We start from the raw sequence: 22,605 nt of genomic DNA on the forward strand, positions 1-22,605 counted from the left end.
GATCAAAGTTGAAGGTGTATAGATGATCAAAGTTGAAGGTAAAAAAGTTGTGAGTTTAAATTACAAAAGTAAAAAAATCAAAAAGTTTTAGGTTGAAAGTAATTTATCAAATACTTATGGATTAAAAGTAAAAAAAATCAATTTTTTTGAAAAAACCTCTAAGCACTAAGTACAACACTTATATGCATAAAATTGTTAATAATTTATAGTGTTTAAATATTGGAGAACAGGTACTTAGAATTAAAGACTAAAATTGTTGGAGATGAAGAGTTCATAAAGAGTTCAGGAGAGATGGTTTTTTTTTTTTTTTTTTTTTTTTTTAAGAATTGAACAGTGCTTGAGAAAATTAAAACTCAATATATCAAACATCATTTTTTACGTTTTTTAATACAACTTTCTTTAAAATCTAGATAGGTAAAGGTTCACCAACCTAATTTCTGTTTATTAAAGTCCCTAAACATGATAAAAAAGCATGAAAAAAAATCTCCCAACAATATTTGTTACACTAAGGTCCCTAAAACCTATGTAAAATGCACGTAGTTGTTCCAAATATATAAAATAATAAATTGTTACCTTTAAAACTTAGATAAAAACCCATGTTTGAATTGAAAAGTTCATCCCTTCTAAATTAGATAGATTTATATCTAAAAGAAGTTGACAATAAGTTCTATCAAAACTGACTGGTTGTTACTCTTTTAGAGGCGTTCTAGAAATGTTTGTGACCAAGTAAATAGGTGTACGAACGAATATATTGAATCAATGTTGGGTACCGAATCTAGCAAATAAATATAAAATAAACCTACTTGACACACTATAAATAGTAGAAATGGAAGTCCGGTTCGTGTCCATAGAGATACAGATTAAATAGATTATACCAAATTGTTTTAAACACAAATACAGTTATTTTACAAGGAGGATTTTGATTTCTCTTAAAATTGACAACGAAAATTATATAAAAAAAGTCAATTAAAGTGGTTATGAAATTTAAATGTTAAAAGTTAATTTCAATACCAGGGAAATTTCTTGATTCGGTTTGACTTACAATCATTAATGTTCACGGTGCAATAATTCTTTCTTAAATAATAGTTTGTATAAATACTAGATGTCACGCAGTTTGGACATCCATTCCATCTAATGTCTAACCAAGCGCAGTTTGTCGATTAGAGCCAACCCGCTACTCTAAGCGGTAGCACCGTTCGGATTTTAGTGTACGAATTGCGTAAAATAAGTATCAATTATAATCAAACACACACGCCGTTCGGAATGTTTAATTATATTATATGATTCTATAATAGTTGGGGTTCATAAACAAACTCAAAATATTATTTTGTTCCTAGTATCAAAAGTTAAAACTTGATTAAGGTTCCTTTGATTGAACTTTATTAGAAAAGTTAATAACTTGATCAAGTTTACTAACAATCTATTTTTCCGGATTAATCCGTAGTAAAAACAAGAATCACACAAATAAACCACTAAAATAATCGGGATCAAAAGTGCGCGTTTTACATAAATTTATGAACCGTATCAAAGAAACTAAATAAGGTCTAGCCCGACATGGTGGCAAAAACAATCAAGTTAAGTACTAAACAAAACATCCCAAAAATTAAAACTTACGAAACAAAGACTTCTTCAACAGCAAAAAAGTATGCCTTCTTCGACCTCAGATTCCAGCCGTCAAAAGTCGTCCCCAAGAAATCGTCCAGGTTGTTGTGACTTGTGATATATTGTCGAATACCGTTTTTTTAACTCCAGCCAACAATTCCTCATGGGCCTTTGTATTTTTTTCTCTCTTGTGGGCTGCTATTTTCTCCTTTTCCATTTACGTTTTCCTTAGCCCAATTTGTTTGATTCTATGAGATCTTTTCTTTCCTTTTGAGAAAAATGCTCGGATAGTCCTGGTTTGCTCATTTTTCACCTTTAGTCCCTAACTTTCTAAAATTACAGCTATAGTCCCCAACTTTTGCAATTTCGTTCCCGGATAGTCCCTGACGTGGATGAGAGTTAGTTTTCTCAGTTAAGTAGTTAAGTGAGTGTGAAATGACTATAATACCCTCTCTAATAAACAAATATTATTAAATCATTATAAGAATATAAATTATATTACCAATCCCTTCCAACCTTTATGGGACCCACCCACAACCCACCACCATCTTCAACCTATCTTCAACCCCACCCCCAATCTCACCCCACCATCAAACACCCATCCTCTGATCCTAATCTAACAAGATCAACCACCAACCTCCACTGCCATGGCCCTTCCGTCAGCACGTTAATGAGGACATTTGAGGTTTTTCCGAAGTTGATGGGGAGCTATAGTTAAAACATGGGCTTTAAATCATACCATGAAAGTTAAAGGAAGGGGCTTGTGTAATGTGATGGTAAGATGGCGCTAAGGTGGCGTGATAAAGCCCCCAAATGCTTTATACCACTATCTTCAGTCTAATGATGAATTGAAAGGTTTCTTTTTTTCCTGAAGTGATTTAAATCAAATAAATATGATGCAGTATAAATTGAAGTGATTTAGATAAAAAAATTTCTTATGCAGATTAAATTTTGGTTATCAATCAAATAACAAGAGGCAGATTAATATAAATATCTCGTTTTCATGAAGGGATAATAGGTTTGCTTTTTTTTTTTTTTTTTTTTTTTTTTTGCATCGTTTAAGAACTTAAAATAGATTCAATTTAAAAAAAAAAAAATACAAAACAAAAGGTTAAACTCAAAGAGAGGAGTACAACTAGTAAAAATTAGAAAAAAAGAGTATATTTAGCAAGACTCCTTAAAAAACAACACTCTGTAATTTACTAATCTAACGACTATCGTGAATTCGTGATTTGATTTAATATACTTAGACCGTGGGGCGTGGGTTGGGGCGGAGAAGCCAAGCAACGCCAGTTCAGCCACACCGGGCCAACGTGGGTTGCGGCATTGCCCACTGACGTGGCTATGAAGCCTGTCGTGGGGCGGGGGGAGATGACGTGGATGGCTGGGACTGGCTGGACATATTTGACCCAAAAAAGCCACGCCACCCCACAAAAAAAACAACGCCACCCCACACCCAAAAAACGCCACGCCCAGCCAAGCCACACCATGTGGAGCCCACCTCCGTCACATGTCAAGCTGTCAACCCAAACCCCCACAGCCTGCAGTCTTATACATATAACTAGTCATGATGCTTTGGTTGTTCTTTTTGCCTTTGAAAGCAGGCCCATAATTAACTCTCTGGGCTCACGGTCTAATCCCAATTGTCTCAGACACAGCCCATTAGGGTTAAAAAGTTGTTAAAATCCAAGGCGTCCATCTCTATATAAACCCATAGTAGTCGCAATAAACTTGAGCAGCATAGCATCTCCATTCATTTAGGTATATTATATTTTATCTTGAAATTTCCATCGGTTATGATGTAAGGCTTCGCTATCTGGTCGGCGTGAATTTGTTCAGTTTCCGCCCGACTCGTTCCCTAGAAGCAACATTAATCGTGCTGCTCTATATTTTATTAAATATCTCTTTCGATTTTCGTTTGAGATCAGTAGAGCAGCTACATTCATATGCAATTTGATTTTGTTATTGGAGAGTGATTGGTGATGATGAGCCAATACAGACCTGTAATGATTTGCGAGCATGATCGCAATTTATTATCAACATCTAAGGGACTGAGCCTTGTATCATTCTCCATCTACTATTAACTCTTGTCAAATGTTTTCAACCAGTTAGATTCTTTTGTGACCACAATGGATAGAAAATAATGTTTTCAACAGTATCGGTTTTAATAAAACACAAGTCACAAACATAAAGATGTGAGACATGTGCTGAAAAATCTCAAAAATAATTGAAGTCGATTCGGTAAGAACAAGTGGGAAACTTGGTCGGAGATGGTGAAATTCCGGCGAGTAGATATATAGAAACAAAGTGCGATATTGAAAGTGTAATTTGGTTGTAACCGGTTGCAATCGCATCCATGAGTCTCTATTTATGCTTATCGAAGGTGGTTTAGGTGGTAGAGGCGTAATATGAGTCGGGGGGTTTAAGTGAATTAACGGATAAGCACCAAAACGAATGAAAAACAGGATGAAATTGAGGGGTTGTTAAGATGGGATTGGAGATAAGGATTTATACAAAAAAGTCAAATCGAATCCGTCTAGAAACAGGATTCCGGCTCACCGGAATCTCCGCCGGAAAGACGTAGAAGATGAAGCTTTGTTTTGTTTGAAAGTTTGAGACTTTACACATTTGGTCCCTGAGTTTTGTTGATAATTACAAATGGCTTTTAAACTTTTAAATGCTTTGTTTCTAAATTAAAAAAAAATGACAATTATGGTCCCTGTTGTTACAACCTGTCGCTGCCCCCTTACACCGGCACCACCGGCGCTGCCGAACATCGTCACCGAACACCGGTGCCACCACCACCAACCATCGAGCACTGCCACCAGAATCCACCACCGTCGCCACCATACATCGGCGCCACCATCACCAACACTGGCACCACCTCAACCACCCCTGCCACCCTCCGCCACTGAACATCGGCGTCACCCTGCCCACCACCACTGCTGCCACTACTGCTACCGACCGCCACCGCCATCGACTACCACCACCACCCTGCCAATTTTATTCCTTTTTCTTTTCCTGTCTACCAAACACTACAAGGTAGGGATGAGCTCGGTACCGTCCGGTACCAATGGTACTGGTACCGAAAGAACCGGTACCGAAAATCCTCAAAAGTGGGTACCGATACCGAATATACCCGGTTCGGTATGGTTCGGTACCGGTTCGGTACGGTACCGGTATTTGAGGGTAAAAACCGGTAAATACCGGTACCGAACCGGTACCGTACCGGACCGGTACCGAAAATGTTAAAAGTCGGTAAATTCGGTACCGGTACCGGGTCCATTTTGCTCATCCCTACTACAAGGTAATGATTCATTTCATTCCCACAGGGTAACCAAACAAGTCCATTGAATGAAATAATCCATTTTATTACCTCGTCTATTCCTTTCATCCGTCCATTCCATTACCAGATACAAACAGATGGCTAAAAATTGTTCTCAACGTTTTTACACTTTGACACGTTTTCTTCTGATCTTGTCTCTCTCTCTCTATATATATAATATGATTTTCTTTTCTTAAAATGCAGATTATCATGTGTTTCCTGTGTAAATAAGAATGATTAGAAATTACAAGCTTGACAATATAAATAACACAATACTACTAGTATTTTTAAGGAAGACCGGCAAGTGACAAGATGGATTAACAAAGATAAACATAACTAAAGTAGAGTTGCAAGTGCTAATGACTAGCAGGTAAAATCAAAGTCAATTAAATGGTTACTAAGGTGGTTTTGCTTTTTCTAAAAAAGATATGCACAGACTCTTTTGTCTGCACCGCGCAGACCACGCGCGAACATTGCCATCTGCAAATTGTTTGTTTTTCAAAGATGTTTCATTAAAAATTGTTTGCACGAGCTCTTTTTGGTGCAAACTTGGTCTAACCACTTTTAAGATCTTCTAAGGTCTGCAGTGGGTTAAACATCATCACCACCGTCCACCATCCACCACCGCCACCCACCGTCCACGTCCACCACCCACCACCACAGTCCGTACACCACCACCAGTTTATTTTAGAAGTCTACATACATTAAAAACAAACAGTTTCTTCTTGCAGGCTATAGAGGTTTGGTGCACCTCTTTTCCTACAGATGTGGTCCACAGATTTCAGACATTTTACCTCTTAAAAAACAAATTGTACCTAAATGAAAACTAAAATAAATGAGACATTTAAATACCTCTGAGTATCTATGATAAGGAAGTTTATTCGAAATGTATTTTTTTTTGGATAAAAGCTTATAATAAATACAATTAATTATCTTAAAATCAAAGTGAACTAGAAGGATTCTAAAATGAAATAGTCAACCTGTTACTATTTACACTAGTGACTTGCTTATATTTTTAATTTGCTAATATTGCTTAATGGTTAAGCGTGTAAATGAATAGAACCGACGATAAGCCGCTAGTAATCGTTCGGCAAAAAGTTCGTTTATATTCGTTTATTCAATAACAAGCAAACATGAAGAACACAATCTTTTGTTCATTTAATTAAAGAAAAACAAACACGAATATATATCTTATTAGTTTATTAGTGTTCGTGATTTTGTTCTTTCTTTTTTGTTGGTTAAAATATTTATTCAACTTTATTTATTATTATTATACATATTAAAATGAAGTTGTGATGAACATGTAGAAACTATATTTAAGTATTTATTTTATTTTTATGTATTTATTTTATGGTTTTTTGATTTTGATAGTATCTTATTTATACAACCTTGTCTGTGACAACGATTAATAGTAATAGTAGATAACTTTTGTGTTAAGTATTTATTTTATCTTTTAATAATGTTGGTATCAGTGCCCGTATTCATTTTTATGATTTTTGATTTTGATAGTATCTTATTTATACAAACCTGTCTGCGACAATATATGAATACCAGTATTGGTGTTCGTTTTTTTGGTTTTTGATTGATCTTAAACACGTGCTGATTATTATACGTGTACCCATATCGATATTGATACCATGACGAAACGAACAAGTAACGCCCGAACAACATCAGTACCAGTGTGGGTTTTTATGGTTTCCGATTGATGTAAAACACGTGTTGATAGTATACCGAGTATCTATATCATACCGATAGTGTAACAAACCGAACCAACACTGATTGAAAACTCGCCACGATAGCGCGGGAAATCCCTACTAGTTAATATAAATTTGAATTCATTTTGATGTCACACCCAATGTTTTAAATACCGGTATGAACCGGCTGGTTATACCGGTTAAACTGATATCAGACACGAGTCTGGTACGATAAAGACCGGTAAAACCTGAATACGGTATGTCTTATGTACCGGCGGTAAATCCGGATCTACCGGTTAAAACCGTTGAACCGGTTTGCATTATCTTAAGATTTGTTTTCTTAATTTTAATAACATACGATATTAAGGTAATATTGATCTTCCAATGTTTTCGGTAATTACTTAGTGCCTTCAATTCCAATATTTCATTGTTGTTGAAACTGCTACTCACCTAGTACAATGCAATATTGTTTATAACTAATAAAAATATTCTTAAAATGCTTAATAGTTTACAATAAAAGTAATTGTTTTTAGATAAAACTATGATGAGTTACATAAATCATAGTTAAGATTTGATTGTTTTTTTGAGATGAATTTGTATTTTATGGAATATAGGCTTAATTAGTAACCCGGTTTAATCGCCCGATAGAACCCGGTTCAACCGGTTGAACCATTTTAGAGCTCAAACCGGTATGACTTAAAAACCGTTTTTTAAAACATTGGTCACACCCCGATTTCCTGTGGGCCCGGTTGGTGGGTTTATGCGTGACGATTGCTAATAGTTTCACAATAAGCAACAAAAGATAGGATGATAAACTAATAGTTTAAAAGTTCAAAATTTATTAAATAAAATTTGTAAGCGTACGATACAATGACCCACAAGAAGGACAATATAGGCCTTAAAGCTTAGGAGTCGCAAATTCCTAAGCTTTTCCCTTGACCGAGTTATTCCACCCTATATTCAGGGCTCGTTACCTGCGGTTTAATATTTTGAAAATACGTCAGTTTTCACTGGTAAATACAATTAACCAACTCGTTTAAAAATCATTTTCATAAATCATTTTGATACATATTATGATAACCCGTGGGTTAATCATTCAGTATTCTTTTGGGATAGATTTCTTGTCACCAGTTTTACATGCTTGTCAATACAGATGGGTACCAGAAATCTATGTCGGTATGTGATGATGGTACACACCACCTTTAATACACGTCTACTGGGAGTATGCCTACTACCCTGCGCGTATTTTATATGGCCATTCGTATTTGATGAGTCGGGACGCCCGGACACGGTACCATTACCCCCCTAGTGTTTAATGTTATTCAAGCAATACAGATTAAACCAGATTCTTATATTTATGAAAGTATTTGTCCATTTATATAATGCCCGTTCCAAGCGGCTAATTCCGTATCCCAAGTTTTCAAATAAAACTAGGCTAAGAGTATTTACCTTTGCTTAGCAAATTTTCTGTTTTAGTAAGTTGTTTGAAGCAAAGTCGTATTTCAGGTTGTATATCCTAGGCACAATTATCTGGAATGCTCTATAGTCCAGAATGAAACAGATATAAATATCCATTAGAATGTTCACGAGTCTTTTTGTAAATTATTTTAGAGTAAATTACAAGTTTTGTCCTTTATGTTTGTCCCAAATTTCAGGCGTTGTCCTTTACCTTTAAAATTGATGAGTTTTGTCCTTAATGTTTCCAAATCCTGCACGTTATGTCCTTTAGGCCAAACCCAGTTAGATTTTTTGGTTAAATCTGGTCACCCAGGGGTATTTTAGTCTTTTTACCATGTTTACTTAGTATTATTAAAAAATAAAACAAAATGATTTTAAAAAATATTATTATTATTATTATTATTATTATTGTTGTTGTTGTTGTTGTTGTTATTATTATTATTATAAGTGTATATATATATATATACCATATATCTTTAACAATTACCACAACCCGTCACCGCCATCTCCACCACCCTCCACCGTCACCGTCACCACCACCACCCTCAATCGCCACCGTCACTACGGCCACCATCACCCCCACCCTCCACCCTTCACCGACATCATCACCACCTTCCATCAAACACCCACAAAACCCCTAAATTCCCACTCTCTCTCTTCTCTCCCGTTATCTGCAGACCCACCACCACCATCGATTAACCCACCGCCACCATCGATTCTTTGTCTCTTTCCTTCACCCACCTCCGGTACAATGTGTTCACGTTTCCCATTTCGTGGTCAAACCTACCACCAAGTGCTCCAGCAACAAGTATGCACAGCTGTCACACGCCACAACGCAAGAAACATTACAACTTTGAATACTGCAAGAATCCAATATGATAAAATCTTATCTACAATCTTTGTTCCCTGCATTTGATTAGGAATCAAGAACACAGGTTATTCAACCAATTACTTAATAAAACGACCCGACCTGTTTTGTTCCATCCTACATGATTACTCAATAGTGCAACCCCACCCACACAACCCACCACCGTCTCCACCATCACCACCCCCACTAGAACCCTAACCCCAACCTGTAACAACCCAAACTAGCAACAAACACCATTAAACCCACCACCCCCACCTGTAACAACCCAAACCAGACTAGAACCCTAACCCCAACCTGTAACAACCCAAACAAGATTAGAGCGATTTACCGTTGATGTCGCCGGAGAAGACGGAGGAGACGGTGATGTCGCCGGAGAAGACGGAGGAGACAGTGATGTTGTCGGAGAAGACGGTGATGTTGCCGGAGAAGACGGAGGAGCAGATCGCCGGGATGGTGGTGGTGTGGGAGGTGCCGACAGGTGAGAAAGAGGGGAGAGAAGAGAGAGAGTGACGGTGTGGATGGGAGGGATGGTTTTGTTTTTATATATATTTTTTAGAGTAAATATCTTTTTATTATTACACAATAGTCCATGAAGACAAGTTCTTTTACACATAATGGTCCCTGATGAGATGAAATGACAACAATGCCCTCATGTGCAAGGCACATGATCAGATTTAACAAAAAAAATTAACTGGGTTTGCCTTAAAGGACATAACGTGCAAGATTTGGAAACATTAAGGACAAAACTCATCAATTTTAAAGGTAAAGGACAGCGCCTGAAATTTGGGACAACATAAAGGACAAAACTTATAATTTACTCATTATTTTATTTGACTCGCTACTTAGAATATTATTAGGTTTCGCTAAATTAAGCGTTGACCGGTTAGAATGTGGTTTATGCCCTTTCGAGTGCGGAGCCTCGTTAAATACGGGTTATTTAACCAAACATTCCAATTTGGAATGATTTTTAAAGGTTTAAACCCATTTCGACTAGTTTATATAATCTATATATATATTATAAACTAGTCATTTGCGTAAACGCGGCATTGGATGGTTGAAAGGGTCTATGACAAGTTCATTATGTCAAAACATATTTGCAGATGTTATATAATCATGTTTGAGGTCAATTTACATGCCTCGTTGGTATTAAAACCATTCTACGCTAAAAGGGTGTTTTTGACATTTTTTTAAAAAGTATAAATAGTGGACTTGTCGATTTACCCTTTAAATAGTGTGACCATAAGGTATAATCTCACAGGGTTATTCCCTATAATATTATGGTCACAAAATATGCCTTGATTGGGTTTCAAAGTAGACCATACGGGTCGGAATCAAAAGTTAAAGCAAAAGTCAAACTGCTTGACTTTCGATAGAGAGTAGAGGTCTAAACTGAGTATGATGAGTTGAGCATGTCAAAATATGTTATATTAATTTATACTACTGATATAATGTTAAACTTTGAGTTTCGATAGCTTAAAGTTCAATTAGCGTGAAATGCACATTTACTAGTTTTGACTTTATATATATATATATATAAGCTCGACTTATCATTTCACCTATCAAACGTGATTGTCGGAAGGTATGATCACATGAGAATCATACCAACATTATTATGATAACATAGGAAAGTTCAGATTGAACTTAGACTTGACCAAAATGGTCAGAACTGAAAGTCAAACGAAAAGTCAAACTGTTTGACTTTCAGTTGATTACTAGCTAAATTAATGAAATTGAACAAGGGAGAATGACTTACTAGACTTGAGGACTCCTAAGAACTTCACGGGGCTGCCCCAAACTCCAGAGGAAGCTCCAAGTATTAGATTAAGAGTGAATTGAAAGGTGTAAGTTGAATGTGAACCATGATCACCTATTTATACTAATCCAAAATCTCCCAAATCATGCCAAGTGTGAGTTGGAGCTTTAGGAGAGGGATTAGTGTCATTTTAGGTGTCACAAGGAGGTGAGTTTGAGACAATTTCGCGAGATTGGTGACAACAAGGCATTAGGGAATTGCCAATTGCCATTATGCTATCTCTGCACCTCTTACGGTCCGTATGTGGTTGGTTCACTGCCTTTACAGGTTTTTAACCCCTTACGGTACGTAAAGGGCCTTCAGAAATGGAATTTTGGCATTTTTTTCCAATTTAGTCCTTGGACTTTGTTTCTATTTCCATTTTGACATAATTGGTCTCTCTCCTTCCACAAATCGAAAATAAACGGAGAGTTTGGACACGTGTCGCGTTATTATATGATATAAATTTGCGAGGTATTACAAGAAATCATCCCCTTAAAAGAAATCTCGTCCTCGAGATTTTATTAAAAAAATAGGGGTATTTTCGTCTCATATCTGATTCAACTTCCCACGTGTATTATGGGCCATGACGAGAATCCCATTTTACTTTCACGGTAGGAATTTTTTTCTTTCGGAGCTTTTTAACCTATGGATCGTCGATCGATAAAGGTTTCTCAATGAACCTCAGGTTTTCATCAATTTGCAGCTCATGGTGTGGCATTGCTAGCGATTCATCAGCTAGACATTTCTTCAGATTTGATATGTGTAATACATCGTGGATTCCACTCATTTCCTCGGGTAGTTTAAGCTTATAAGCTACCGAACCGACACTTTCAATTTTTTCGAAAGGTCCTATATATCTTGGGCTTAACTTGCCCTTTTTTCCAAATCTTATTACACTTTTCCAAGGTGATACTTTTAACATAACTTTGTCTCCGATTTGGAATTCAAGAGGTTTTCTTCTTTTGTCAGCGTAGCTCTTTTGTCTATCACGAGCTGCTTTACGTCTGTCACGGATTTGTACTATTTTATCCGTGGTTTCCAGAACTATCCCAGGTCCGGATAATTGATTCTCTCCAATTTCTGCCCAACAAATAGGCGTTCTACACTTTCTTCCGTAGAAAGCCTCGAATGGTACAACTTTTATACTAGTGTGATAACTGTTGTTGTAGGAGAATTCGATTAGGGGTAGATAATCATCCTAACTACCTCCTAAATCGATCACACATGCCCTTAGCATGTCTTCCAAAGTCTAAATAGTACGCTCACTCTGAGTATCGTTTTGAGGATGGTAAGGTGTACTAAAATTTAGGCGAGTGCCTAAAGCTTGTTGGAAACTTTTCCAAAAGTGAGATGTGTATCGAGTATCATGGTCGGATACTATTGTCAATGGTACACCATGCAGGGATACTATATTGTCAACGTATAACTTGGCCAATTTGTCTAAACTATACGTCTCTTTTATTGGCAAAAAATTGGATAACTTAGTCAGTTTGTCGACTATAACCCAAATAGTATCGTTTCCACGAAATGTATTTTTGGTTAAAAGCTTATAATAAATTGTCACACCCTGATTTTCCGGTGGGCCCGGACTTGGGGTTTATGCATGACCAGGGGCGTAGCTTAGTGTGAAGTGGGGGGTGTACCCGCCTCCCCCAATGTTTCGGTTAGAAGTGTAAAATTTCCTATTTTTCGCCCGAAAATTTTAAAATTATATAGGATCGTCCCCCCAATTATTTTGTCTAAATATTTATACAATATATAAATCGGGTCCCATGACTTTCCGCCCCCTCGGAACTTTTGGTCAAGCTCCACCACTGTGCGTGACGATTGATATAGATATTCACATTTAACACAGCAGAAGTCTTGGGATTATAAAATAAATATTACAAAGTACAAATGTCTAAAAGTTCAAAATAGTATACAGACCGAGAGTGTACTAAAGATCCACAGGCGGATCGAAATTTACAAACTGATTACATAAGACTACTAGGCTTTTTGCTTAGAGTCGCAAATTCCAATATACAATTACCGAGCAGCTCCAGCCTATTCCGTACTTGCTAACCTGTGCTTAGTCTTTTGAAAATACGTCAATTTTCACTGGTAAATACAATTAACAAACACGTTTTGATAATCTTTTCAAAACCATTTTTATACCGTTTGGTATATCATTTTCATAAATAACTTGGGACAAACTATATCTCTTGTTACTAGTATTACATGCTTGTCAATACATATGGGGCCCGTAACTAAACTTCGATACATGATTAACCGACACACCACTTTAATCCCCATATGGGTAAGAAAAATATTTTATCATAGCATTAGCGCCTGTCAGGTGTATGCCTACACCCCACGCTTAAGTTGTGGCCACTTGCAACTAAATGAGCCGTAAAATCCAAGACACGGTCGCCTTAACCCCAATGTTTAAGTTATTAATCATAACGGATTAAAACGAGTTATTTGGATTTTGGACTCATTGGTCATTGATCCCATACCCGACCAAGCGGCAAATAATTTTACCATATCCCAAGCCCGTATAGGGAAAATAGATTAAGAGTATTTACCCGAGCTTTATCTTTAGAACCCAAAGATATATTGAGCACAACCGTTAAATCAAAATAACTAACACAGGTGCAATTTAATGGAGGCTACTAGTCTGGAATGAATGGAACTATGATCTGTTAGAATTTTAACTGGTCTTATTCAAGTCATATGACTTAGACTGGTTAACTTTATAATAAAATCGGTATGGTTCTCTAGATTAAGCGGAGACGAGATAGAATATGGTTTGCACCCTCACGAGTCTATGACTCGTATAATATGGGTCAAACAATCATACATTCTGATAAGAACTGATTTGGAAAGATTTTGACCCAATTCGGCTAACTTATATAAACTAGGCTATATAAGTCAACCGTACGCGCATAGGCGGCATCGGGTCATCGGATGGGTCTATATCAAGTCCAATATGCCAAAACATGTTTAATATTATGTTACATCAGTTACAAACTCAGTTTAGATGTTCATTATGACTTAAAATCGTTCTATGTACAAAAAGGGCATTTTAGTTATTATTTAAGCATATTATATGGACTTGTATAAAAAAACCCGACAAATGATATGATCAAATGGTATAACCTCAGAGGGTTATTCCATACATTAATATGATCATAATACAACTTCAAATCAGTAGCTAACTTAACTTAAACGGGTCAGAATCGAAAGTCAAAGTAGAAGTCAAATTGTTTGACTTCTTAGCAGAAAATGACGGGTTGGACATGATCTAACATATCCTAATATGTTATAAAAACTGATATAACGTCAAAAGTTGATGTTTCGATACTTAGAAGCTCATTTAACGTAATTTACGAAAATCTGTGTTTTGACTTTTATTTAATAAAATTTTAAACCCGTCATTTGACCAACTTAACGTGATCTTCAGGAGGTGCCCTCATAGGGGATTAACACCTACATTATTACGATCATGTAGCCATGTTGGATTCAAATATTGGCTTGACTGAAAAGGTCATAACTGAAAGTCAAAGCAAAAATCATTTTGTTTGACTTTCGTCTAATAACTAACCTAGTATGAAAAAGGACTGAGGATGAACACTTACAAGTGTTCAAGGAAGCTTAGAACTTCGGATAGGAGGCCTCAATAAGCAGAATCAATCTCCAAAAGAAGAGAGAATGAAATTGAGAAAGATGCAAGTTCAAATGAGCATGAAGGGTGCCTATTTATACTTGAACAAGACTCACAAGATGATGCCACTTGTTCACAAGGCTCCTCTGGTGTTGATTAGTGTCCACATAGGTGGAAGAAGCAAAGTAATGGTGCCAATTCATGAGAGAAGTGGCAGGGAACAGTTGCTGCCATTGCCAGCTGCATTCTGCGAGCGCACTCCTTACGGACTGTAAAGGGTGGTGGCTTACGGTCCGTAAGGACCTCAGTGCGCCCACAGAGTTTAAATACCTTACGGTCCGTAAGGCATAAGCTTTGCGGTCCACAAGGGACTATCAAAAATATAATAATAACAAATGCCTTACAGTCCGTAAGGCATATACCTTGCGGTCCGTAAGGAACCTTCAGAAGCCAAAATTTGGCATTTTGTCACAAATGACCCCTCCACATCCAAACTTCCACATTTTTGCATATATAGTCCCTCTCGTCCAAATAATTTGGCATATTTGAGAGTTGATTGGACACGTGTTGCCATATTATTTGTCATAAATTTTCCGAGGTGTTACATAAATACAATTAATTAACTTAAAATCAAAGTCAACTAAAAGGATTCTAAAATGAAAGAGTCAACCCGTTACTATTTACACTAGTGACTCGCTTTTATTTTTAATTTGCCAGTATTGCTTAATCGTTAAGCGTGTAAATGAATAGAATCTTCGATGAGCCGCTAGTAATTGTTTGGCGAAAAATTCGTTTATATTTGTTCATTCAATAACAAGAAAACATGAATACAATCTTTTGTTCATTTAGTTAAAGAAAAACAAACATGAATATATATCTCGTTAGTTTATTAGTGTTCATAATTTTGTTCTTTGTTTTATGTTGGTTAAAATATCCATTCAGCATTATTTATTATTATTATACATATTAAAATGAACTTGTGAGCAACTATATTTAAGTATTTATTTTATTTTTAAGTATTCATTTTATGGTTTTTCAGTTTTGATAATATCTTATTTATACAACCTTGTCTGCGACAACGATCAATAGTAGCAGGGGAAGACCTATAATGTTACAAGGGGTAACATCCGTTGCCCTTAGATGCACCAGTGACGCTTCGACGCTGGTGTAAATTTTGGAAAATTTGACGTTTTCCCATTTCGTTACCTTTTTTTGAAATGTTACCCATATGCGGATTTTCTAGATCCGCCGATGAATAGTAGATAACTTTTGTTAAGTATTTATTTTATCTTTTAGTAATGTCGGTATCGGTGCCCATATTCATTTTTATGATTTTTGGTTTTAATAGTATCTTATTTATACAACCCTGTCTGCGACAATATATGAATACCAGTATTGGTGATCGTTTTTTTGGTTTTTGATTGATGTAAAACACGTGCTGATTATTAGATGGGTACACATATGATATAAATACCATGATGAAACGAACAAGTAGTGCCCGAACAACATTAGTACCGATGTGGGTTTTTATGATTTCTGATTGATGTAAAACACGTGTTGATAGTATACTGAGTATCTGTATCATACTGATAGTGTAACAAACCAAACCAGCATAGATTGAAAAGCCGCCACGATAGCACGGGAACTCCCTACTAGTTAATATAAATTTGAAATCATTTTGATTTCATATTATACAACTTTTTGTTTAAATATGTCTGTTTAAAGGATAAGAGATCATGTACAATAGAGGAATTTCGTACGAAGTGTAGCAGACAATCATGACCACACATTTGTTTTTCTCAATTTAAGAAGGGAAGGGTATGATTGTCTTTTCTCCCTTTAACTAGTTTCCTCCTTGATTTTCAAATGGATATAACTTTTTCGTACGTTAATATTTTGAAAAAAAATTACACCGTATTAATGAGCATTTCGTTCTCATTAATTTGAGCAGCCTATTGCTATAGTGTTTTTAAAAATAATTTACAGGACTTTGAATACCCAATATGTGATTACGTGATTTTGAATACCAAGTACCCATTACGTGATTTTGAATACCCGATACATGACTACATGATTTTTGAATACCCATTACGTGATTATACATTCAACATAAATCATTACACTTTCAATGTAAATTCATTATGTGATTACTCATTCAATATGATTTGTTATAACTAATTTCACATTCAATAATAAGAACTTGATTGTTTATGTTTTATTAAGTGGTTAAATCTCTAATATACGACATTATGTTGCTATTATAGGTTGGTTTGGCAAATGTTTTGTATATAATTTATCCTTAATACGTGATTATACCAGAAATATTAGGTATTCTATATGAAATATTATGTATTACATGTTTTGTTTATACATAATTACGTAATCACTCAGTAGGGTTTCACATAAATACTAAAATGAAATTACGTAATCATGAAATGTGTATTTAAAATCATGTAGTCATGTAATAGTACATAGTCAACTATTGTTACGTAGTTACGTAACCACTTAGTGGGGTTTCACATAAAATACTATATAGAAATCAAGTAATCACGTAATGGGTATTCAAAATCTCGTAGTCAATTACTGGGTATTCAAAATCACGTAATGGGTATTTGGAACCGGTTTTTGAGGGGCGAAAAAGATCTAGTTTCGTTCACCTTTAACCAGTTTCCAAATTAGATTTACAAACCCTAAGCTGTTTTAATATGGATTTGGTGAAACCGTTTTTATGTTTATTTGAAAAAAATTTAAAATCACTATCCAAATCCAAATCCAAATCCGAAAATTTGGATATCCGAATTTTGGATATTCGAATTTTTGGATATTTCGGATTCGGATATCGGATATTTTGGATCGGATATTTGGATACAGATAGTTTTGAACACCCCTAGTAAACACATATCATTATGGCTTTACATGCTCTTAACCTAAGTTTTTACATTATCTCAAGTTTTTTCATGCATGTTTAATATGTCTTTTATGTTTTTCTTTTCCAAGGGACGTGGAAATGTTAGAAATTATTGAAGTGGAAGAAGAAGAAGGTTCTAAACCACATGAACAACTCGAAGATCAATACTTTTCTTCAACATCGGACTTAGAAGAAGATGAAGAACATGGGTGCGTATTTTATGTATAAAAAATGGAAAATATAGAAACTGTTGTAGTTGTTGAAATATGTATCTTCATATTTCTTTTAAACTTTTAATTGGCATTTTTTTTCATTGAAAGGGTTGAGATTGTGATCCACATTCTAGAAGATGCTCCATCACCACCGGTGTTACCTAGTGATCAACCTGTTAAAGAACCTGAAGATAATGAAGAATCCGATGAAGATGAAAATGAACCTGCTGAAGAACATGGAAATGAAGATGATAAAGAACATGGAAATGAAGATGATGAACCCGCTGGAGTTGTTCAGGTTGATCAAGTGTAAGTGTTATTCTTGTTCATCATCAAACTGCATATTTGGCAATGATTCAATTTGGTGACATTTGTAGAGGTGCACATTTAGTTTTTTTTTTTTTTTTTTTTGCCAAATAGGTTCAATTTGGGTACAAAATCGGTTATTCGTGAAACTGGTTCGGATTTGGAACCGGTTTTTGAGGGGCGAAAAAGATCTAGTTTGGTTCGCCTTTAGCCAATTTCCAAATTAGATTTACAAACCCTAAGCTGTTTGAATATGGGTTTGGTGAAACCGTTTTTATGTTTATTGGAAAATTTTTAAAATCACTATCCAAATCTAAATCCAAATCCGAAAATTTGGATATCTGAATTTTTGGATATTTCCGATTCGTATATCGGATATTTCGGATCGGATTTTGGGATACGGATAGTTTTGAACACCTCTAGTAAACACATATCATTCTGGCTTTACATGCTCCTAACCTAAGTTTTTACATTATCTCAAGTTTTTTCATGCATGTTTAATATGTCTTTTATGTTTTTCTTTTCCAAGGGACGTGGAAATGTTAGAAATCATTGAAGAGGAAGAAGAAGAAGGTTCTAAACCACATGAACAACTCGAAGATCAATACTTTTCTTCAACATCGGACTTAGAAGAAGATGGGTGCATATTTTATGTATAAAGAATGGAAAATATAGAAACTGTTGTAGTTGTTGAAATATGTATCTTCATACTTCTCTTAAACTTTTAATTGACATTTTTTTACATTGAAAGGGCTGAGATTGTGATCCACATTCCAGAAGATGCTCCATCACCACCGGTTGTAACACCCTGAAAATATAAAACTTTATATTAGAATTATAAAGTATAAAATAAACAAGAATTAACTAACTAGGAATTTATAACCTAGTTAACTACACGTCTTGAAGTAACTTATAATAGGGTTAAAACAACCAAACTATAAGTTAAACAAAAGTTGAGGGACCAAATTAATAAAAACTAAAACTTAAATGATTAAATAAGAAATATCTCACCAAACACACACATGTGTGTGTGCTGGGATCGATCATAAGAGGAGGGCGACCAGGGGTTTCCTTCAAACCCTAAAATTCTCATAAAATTCACAAATTGAAGCCTCTAATCTGCTCTAAATCAAGTTTCAAACATAAATTAGTGATCACCTCGTTGCAGGGATCAAAAGGTATGCAAAATTGTGGTATTTTGTTGCATCTTGAATTCTAGGTTAAATGTGAAAAACGAAAATTTAGGTTGATTACTTGATGCATGGATGAAATTAGAAGCAACATGATGTTTAGGGATAAAACCCTAGATGAATTCTTGTAGAAATTTAGTATGATAATTCTAGAGATTTTAATCACCATTGTAGGTGATTATTGAGTTAGTAGAAACTAGATAAACACTAGGATTGTGAATACTATTCTAGTGAAAACTGAATTCATGTGTTAAAATTCGGTATTATTGATGTTGAAATTTAGTGCAAATCGCCTAATCGAAGTAAATGTAGGTGAAACTAACATGTCAAGAACCTAGTAATGATTATGTAATGTTGGACCGTCGTGTGACCCTAAATAGTCAGTATGAGTAGTTCATCATCAAGTACAAAGGCGGAATCAATGTAAAAGATGTCAACACAGCTTGTTCCTTTCTAATCTTTATCTATTACTGATTTCCTGAGCTTCTACACGTTTAAATGACAAACGGACAGCACCTCGGCTCAGAACATATGACCTGATTTCGCTCCAAATGATACAACACATGGCTATATATAGTTGTGATGATTCCGCTTGAAACATCTTCAAGCGAAACCTGATTTCGCTCCAAATGAGTTCAAGCAAAATCATCCTGTAAACTTCAAGCGGAATTAAAAACATTTGATTTCGCTTGAAATGGCCTAGTGTCATTTCAAGCGGAATTACCTCTAATACACACTTTCTTGATTTCCGAACCCTGATCTATCTAGTTCTAGACATAAGACTCGATAAAGACGAAGTTAACAGACACTAGATGCACCAACATGTAAGAATTTGACCCGCTAGGTGTTTGTAGAAACGCCTAAGTGAGGAATAAAATGTTTAGAATTGAATAAAAACGCAGATTTGAATATCATAATGAATTGTCCATTATGGATTATGAAAGAGTTCTAAATTGATGATGAATGGAACTCTTTAGGTAAAGCATCCGGATCGTCAAGTGGACAAGCCGGAAGTGATACACGCTTGAAGGGCACACTTTGAAGGTACGCGACTTAAAGTTTCGTTACATTATGTTTAATTGTTGGTTTTACGTTGTTATATTGATAATTGGTAAACAAGAAAAACCGTTAAGTCACGGAAGTGACAAAGTGCATTAGACAAGTAAAACGGGTCAAAACATGAGTTAGAAATAGAGTTTGGATGTGTTTAGCAATGGGGATACCCATTCGGCATCCAAACGGGTCAAAACAAGTTGTGTTACAAACATAGAAACTAATAGCCATCACTTTTGATTGGTTATGTATCAAACGTAGGTCGTGTAACGGACACGCAAATCCGTTGCCAAAAGCATGAGCCCTTGTAGAGGGATTATAGTTCGGAACATTCACTTGGAATGATTCCGAAAGGCATGGTTAAATTCTTAAAAATAAGCATAATGATTATTGCACAAGCAACCCTCGGGAGGGGAGCAAAAGCTCATACTTGGTAAACGTAGAAATGGGTGCATTGGCCTAAAGTTTATGTGATAATAATACATGGTATGGAACTTGTAAACAAATGGGTCAAATAAATTAGAGACAAATTATAGAACAATTGTTTTTGAAATAATATTTTATGCAAAACGTGTTGATAAACGCGTCCGTAATTAAATTACGGTCTCGTAGGAAAAAGAATCGGTTAAATCGGACTTACGGATCCAAAGTTATGACCATTTGAAGTTGAATATAGTGAAAATCCGGAGCTGGCAGAAAATGCAGGTCTAGAAACTGGACCTGCTGGAAAACGTGTTCCCCCGCGCCACGCAACGGGGGTGAGTGAATCTGGCGCGACACGCGGGGCTACCCGCGCCACGCAAGGATCCTTCGCGACACGCGACAGGATGAAAAGTTAAATTTTATTTTATTTTTGATGGTTCGATACTAGAACTCGTTTAAAAGCATTGTATATATGTCATATCTAACCTTTTAAGTGGTTTTGACTCTAGGTACTAATGGGGTCTTTCCGAATGGTGATCAAGCATGTTACAAGAACCGAACATAAATTTTGGATGCTTCCGCGTTAACTTAATCTTGTCTAGACAATGTTTTTGATGTAGATGATTTGCTAATCATGTAATCAATGTTTTAAAGTAGTCGGTAGTTGTCTAGTAGGTGTTACTTAAGACTTTGCTTTTGTACTTATTATGAATATGTACGGTCTTAAAACTTGAAACTTTTTGTAAACTCAAAATTTCAGTACGAGATTCATGTAATATATTATTAAATCCCGTTGAAGAACCTGAAGATAATGAAGAATCCGTTGAAGATGAAGATGAACCTGCTGAAGAACATGGAAATGAAGATGATGAAGAACATGGAAATGAAGATGATGAAACCACTGGAGTTGTTCAGGTTGATCAAGTGTAAGTGTTATTCTTGTTCATCATCAAACAACATATTTGGCAATGATTCAATTTGGTGACATTTGACTATGTTTGTAGTGGTGCACATTAATTGTTTTTTTCCAAATAGGTTAAGTTTGGGTACAAAATCGGTTATTCGTGAAACAGGTTCGGATTTGGAACCGGTTTTTGAGGGGCGAAAAAGATCTAGTTTGGTTCGCCTTTAACCAGTTTCCAAATTAGATTTACAAACCCTAAGTTGTTTCAATATGGCTTTGGTGAAACCGTTTTTATGTTTATAGGAAAAATTTTAAAATCGCTATCCAAATCCAAATCCGAAAATTTAGATATCCGAATTTAGGATATCCGAATTTTTGGATATTTCGGATTCGGATATCGGATATTTCAGATCAGATTTTTGGATACGGATAGTTTTGAACACCCCTAGTAAACACATATCATTCTGGCTTTACATGCTCCTAACCTAAGTTTTTACATTATCTCAAGTTTTTTCATGCATGTTTAATATGTCTTTTATATTGTTTTTTCCAAAGGACGTGGAAATGTTAGAAATCATTGCAGTGGAAGAAGAAGAAGGTTCTAACCCACATGAACAACTCGAAGATCATTACTTTTCTTCAACATCGGACTTAGAAGAAGATGAAGAACATGGGTGCGTATTTTATGTATAAAAAATGGAAAATATAGAAATTGTTGTAGTTGTTGAAATATGTATCTTCATACATCTCTTAAACTTTTAATTGGCAATTTTTTCATTGAAAGGGAAGAGATTGTGATCTGTTGGCCCCAAAATGGATCTTTGATCTCTAGACATGAATCGAACTTGAATATAAAACCGAATATCTTTACATGTGATTCTGAATGTGTACAGGGATTGTATTATAATTGAAATCTACAAGCCTATTTATACTAATTGAATAGATGCGAGTGAAAGGACGTGTCTCCTCTTGAAACATCGCGTCTGATGATCTTGTGGTGTAGGAGTCGATTGGGAAGAGATGCGTCCCTTGGATGTGTCGCTCCATCTAGTTGTAGGTTATAGACTTTCAATTTGCCACTTTCAGTCCCCGAACTTATCTTTCTAATCTTATTACAATACAAACTATCTATTAACTGTTTACCGAACAACCCTCGAACTTAAGGATGTGTAGGGATTATAACTTTCATTCACCCCCTAATCACGAACATCCTTGAGTTGTTGT

At 35.6% G+C, this 22,605-nt stretch overlaps 1 protein-coding gene and 1 non-coding gene across 2 annotated transcripts; both read left to right on the plus strand.

Annotated features, from left to right (window-relative positions):
* Positions 1 to 3,577: 3,577 nt before the first annotated feature.
* LOC118492597 lies at positions 3,578 to 3,663 on the plus strand. The gene has a single exon (XR_004894603.1). It is a non-coding gene; the product is annotated as a small nucleolar RNA SNORD25 (small nucleolar RNA).
* A 5,617-nt stretch (positions 3,664 to 9,280) lies between these two features.
* LOC110942766 (chitin biosynthesis protein CHS5-like) lies at positions 9,281 to 22,292 on the plus strand. Its single transcript, XM_022184531.1, has 8 exons — positions 9,281 to 9,425; positions 17,400 to 17,502; positions 17,614 to 17,814; positions 17,926 to 18,005; positions 21,238 to 21,403; positions 21,513 to 21,597; positions 21,937 to 22,055; positions 22,166 to 22,292. The coding sequence occupies exons 1-8, from the start codon at positions 9,281 to 9,283 to the stop codon at positions 22,290 to 22,292; spliced, it is 1,026 nt and encodes a 341-aa protein (XP_022040223.1).
* The last annotated feature ends 313 nt before the right edge of the window (positions 22,293 to 22,605 follow it).

The sequence above is a fragment of the Helianthus annuus genome, chromosome 5, assembly GCF_002127325.2.
Source record: "Helianthus annuus cultivar XRQ/B chromosome 5, HanXRQr2.0-SUNRISE, whole genome shotgun sequence".
Taxonomy (NCBI): domain Eukaryota; kingdom Viridiplantae; phylum Streptophyta; class Magnoliopsida; order Asterales; family Asteraceae; genus Helianthus; species Helianthus annuus.

What these genes read in the sequence shown, in the direction of transcription:
- LOC110942766 (XM_022184531.1), top strand. Translation starts at nt 9,281, where the DNA reads ATGTCGCCGGAGAAGACGGAGGAGACGGTGATGTCGCCGGAGAAGACG. An exon ending in GGTGTGGGAGGTGCCGACAG is followed by an intron (nt 9,426 to 17,399) that starts GTGAGAAAGAGG and finishes TGGAAATGTTAG; the next exon opens with AAATTATTGAAGTGGAAGAA. An exon ending in GGCGAAAAAGATCTAGTTTG is followed by an intron (nt 21,598 to 21,936) that starts GTTCGCCTTTAA and finishes TTTTTTCCAAAG; the next exon opens with GACGTGGAAATGTTAGAAAT.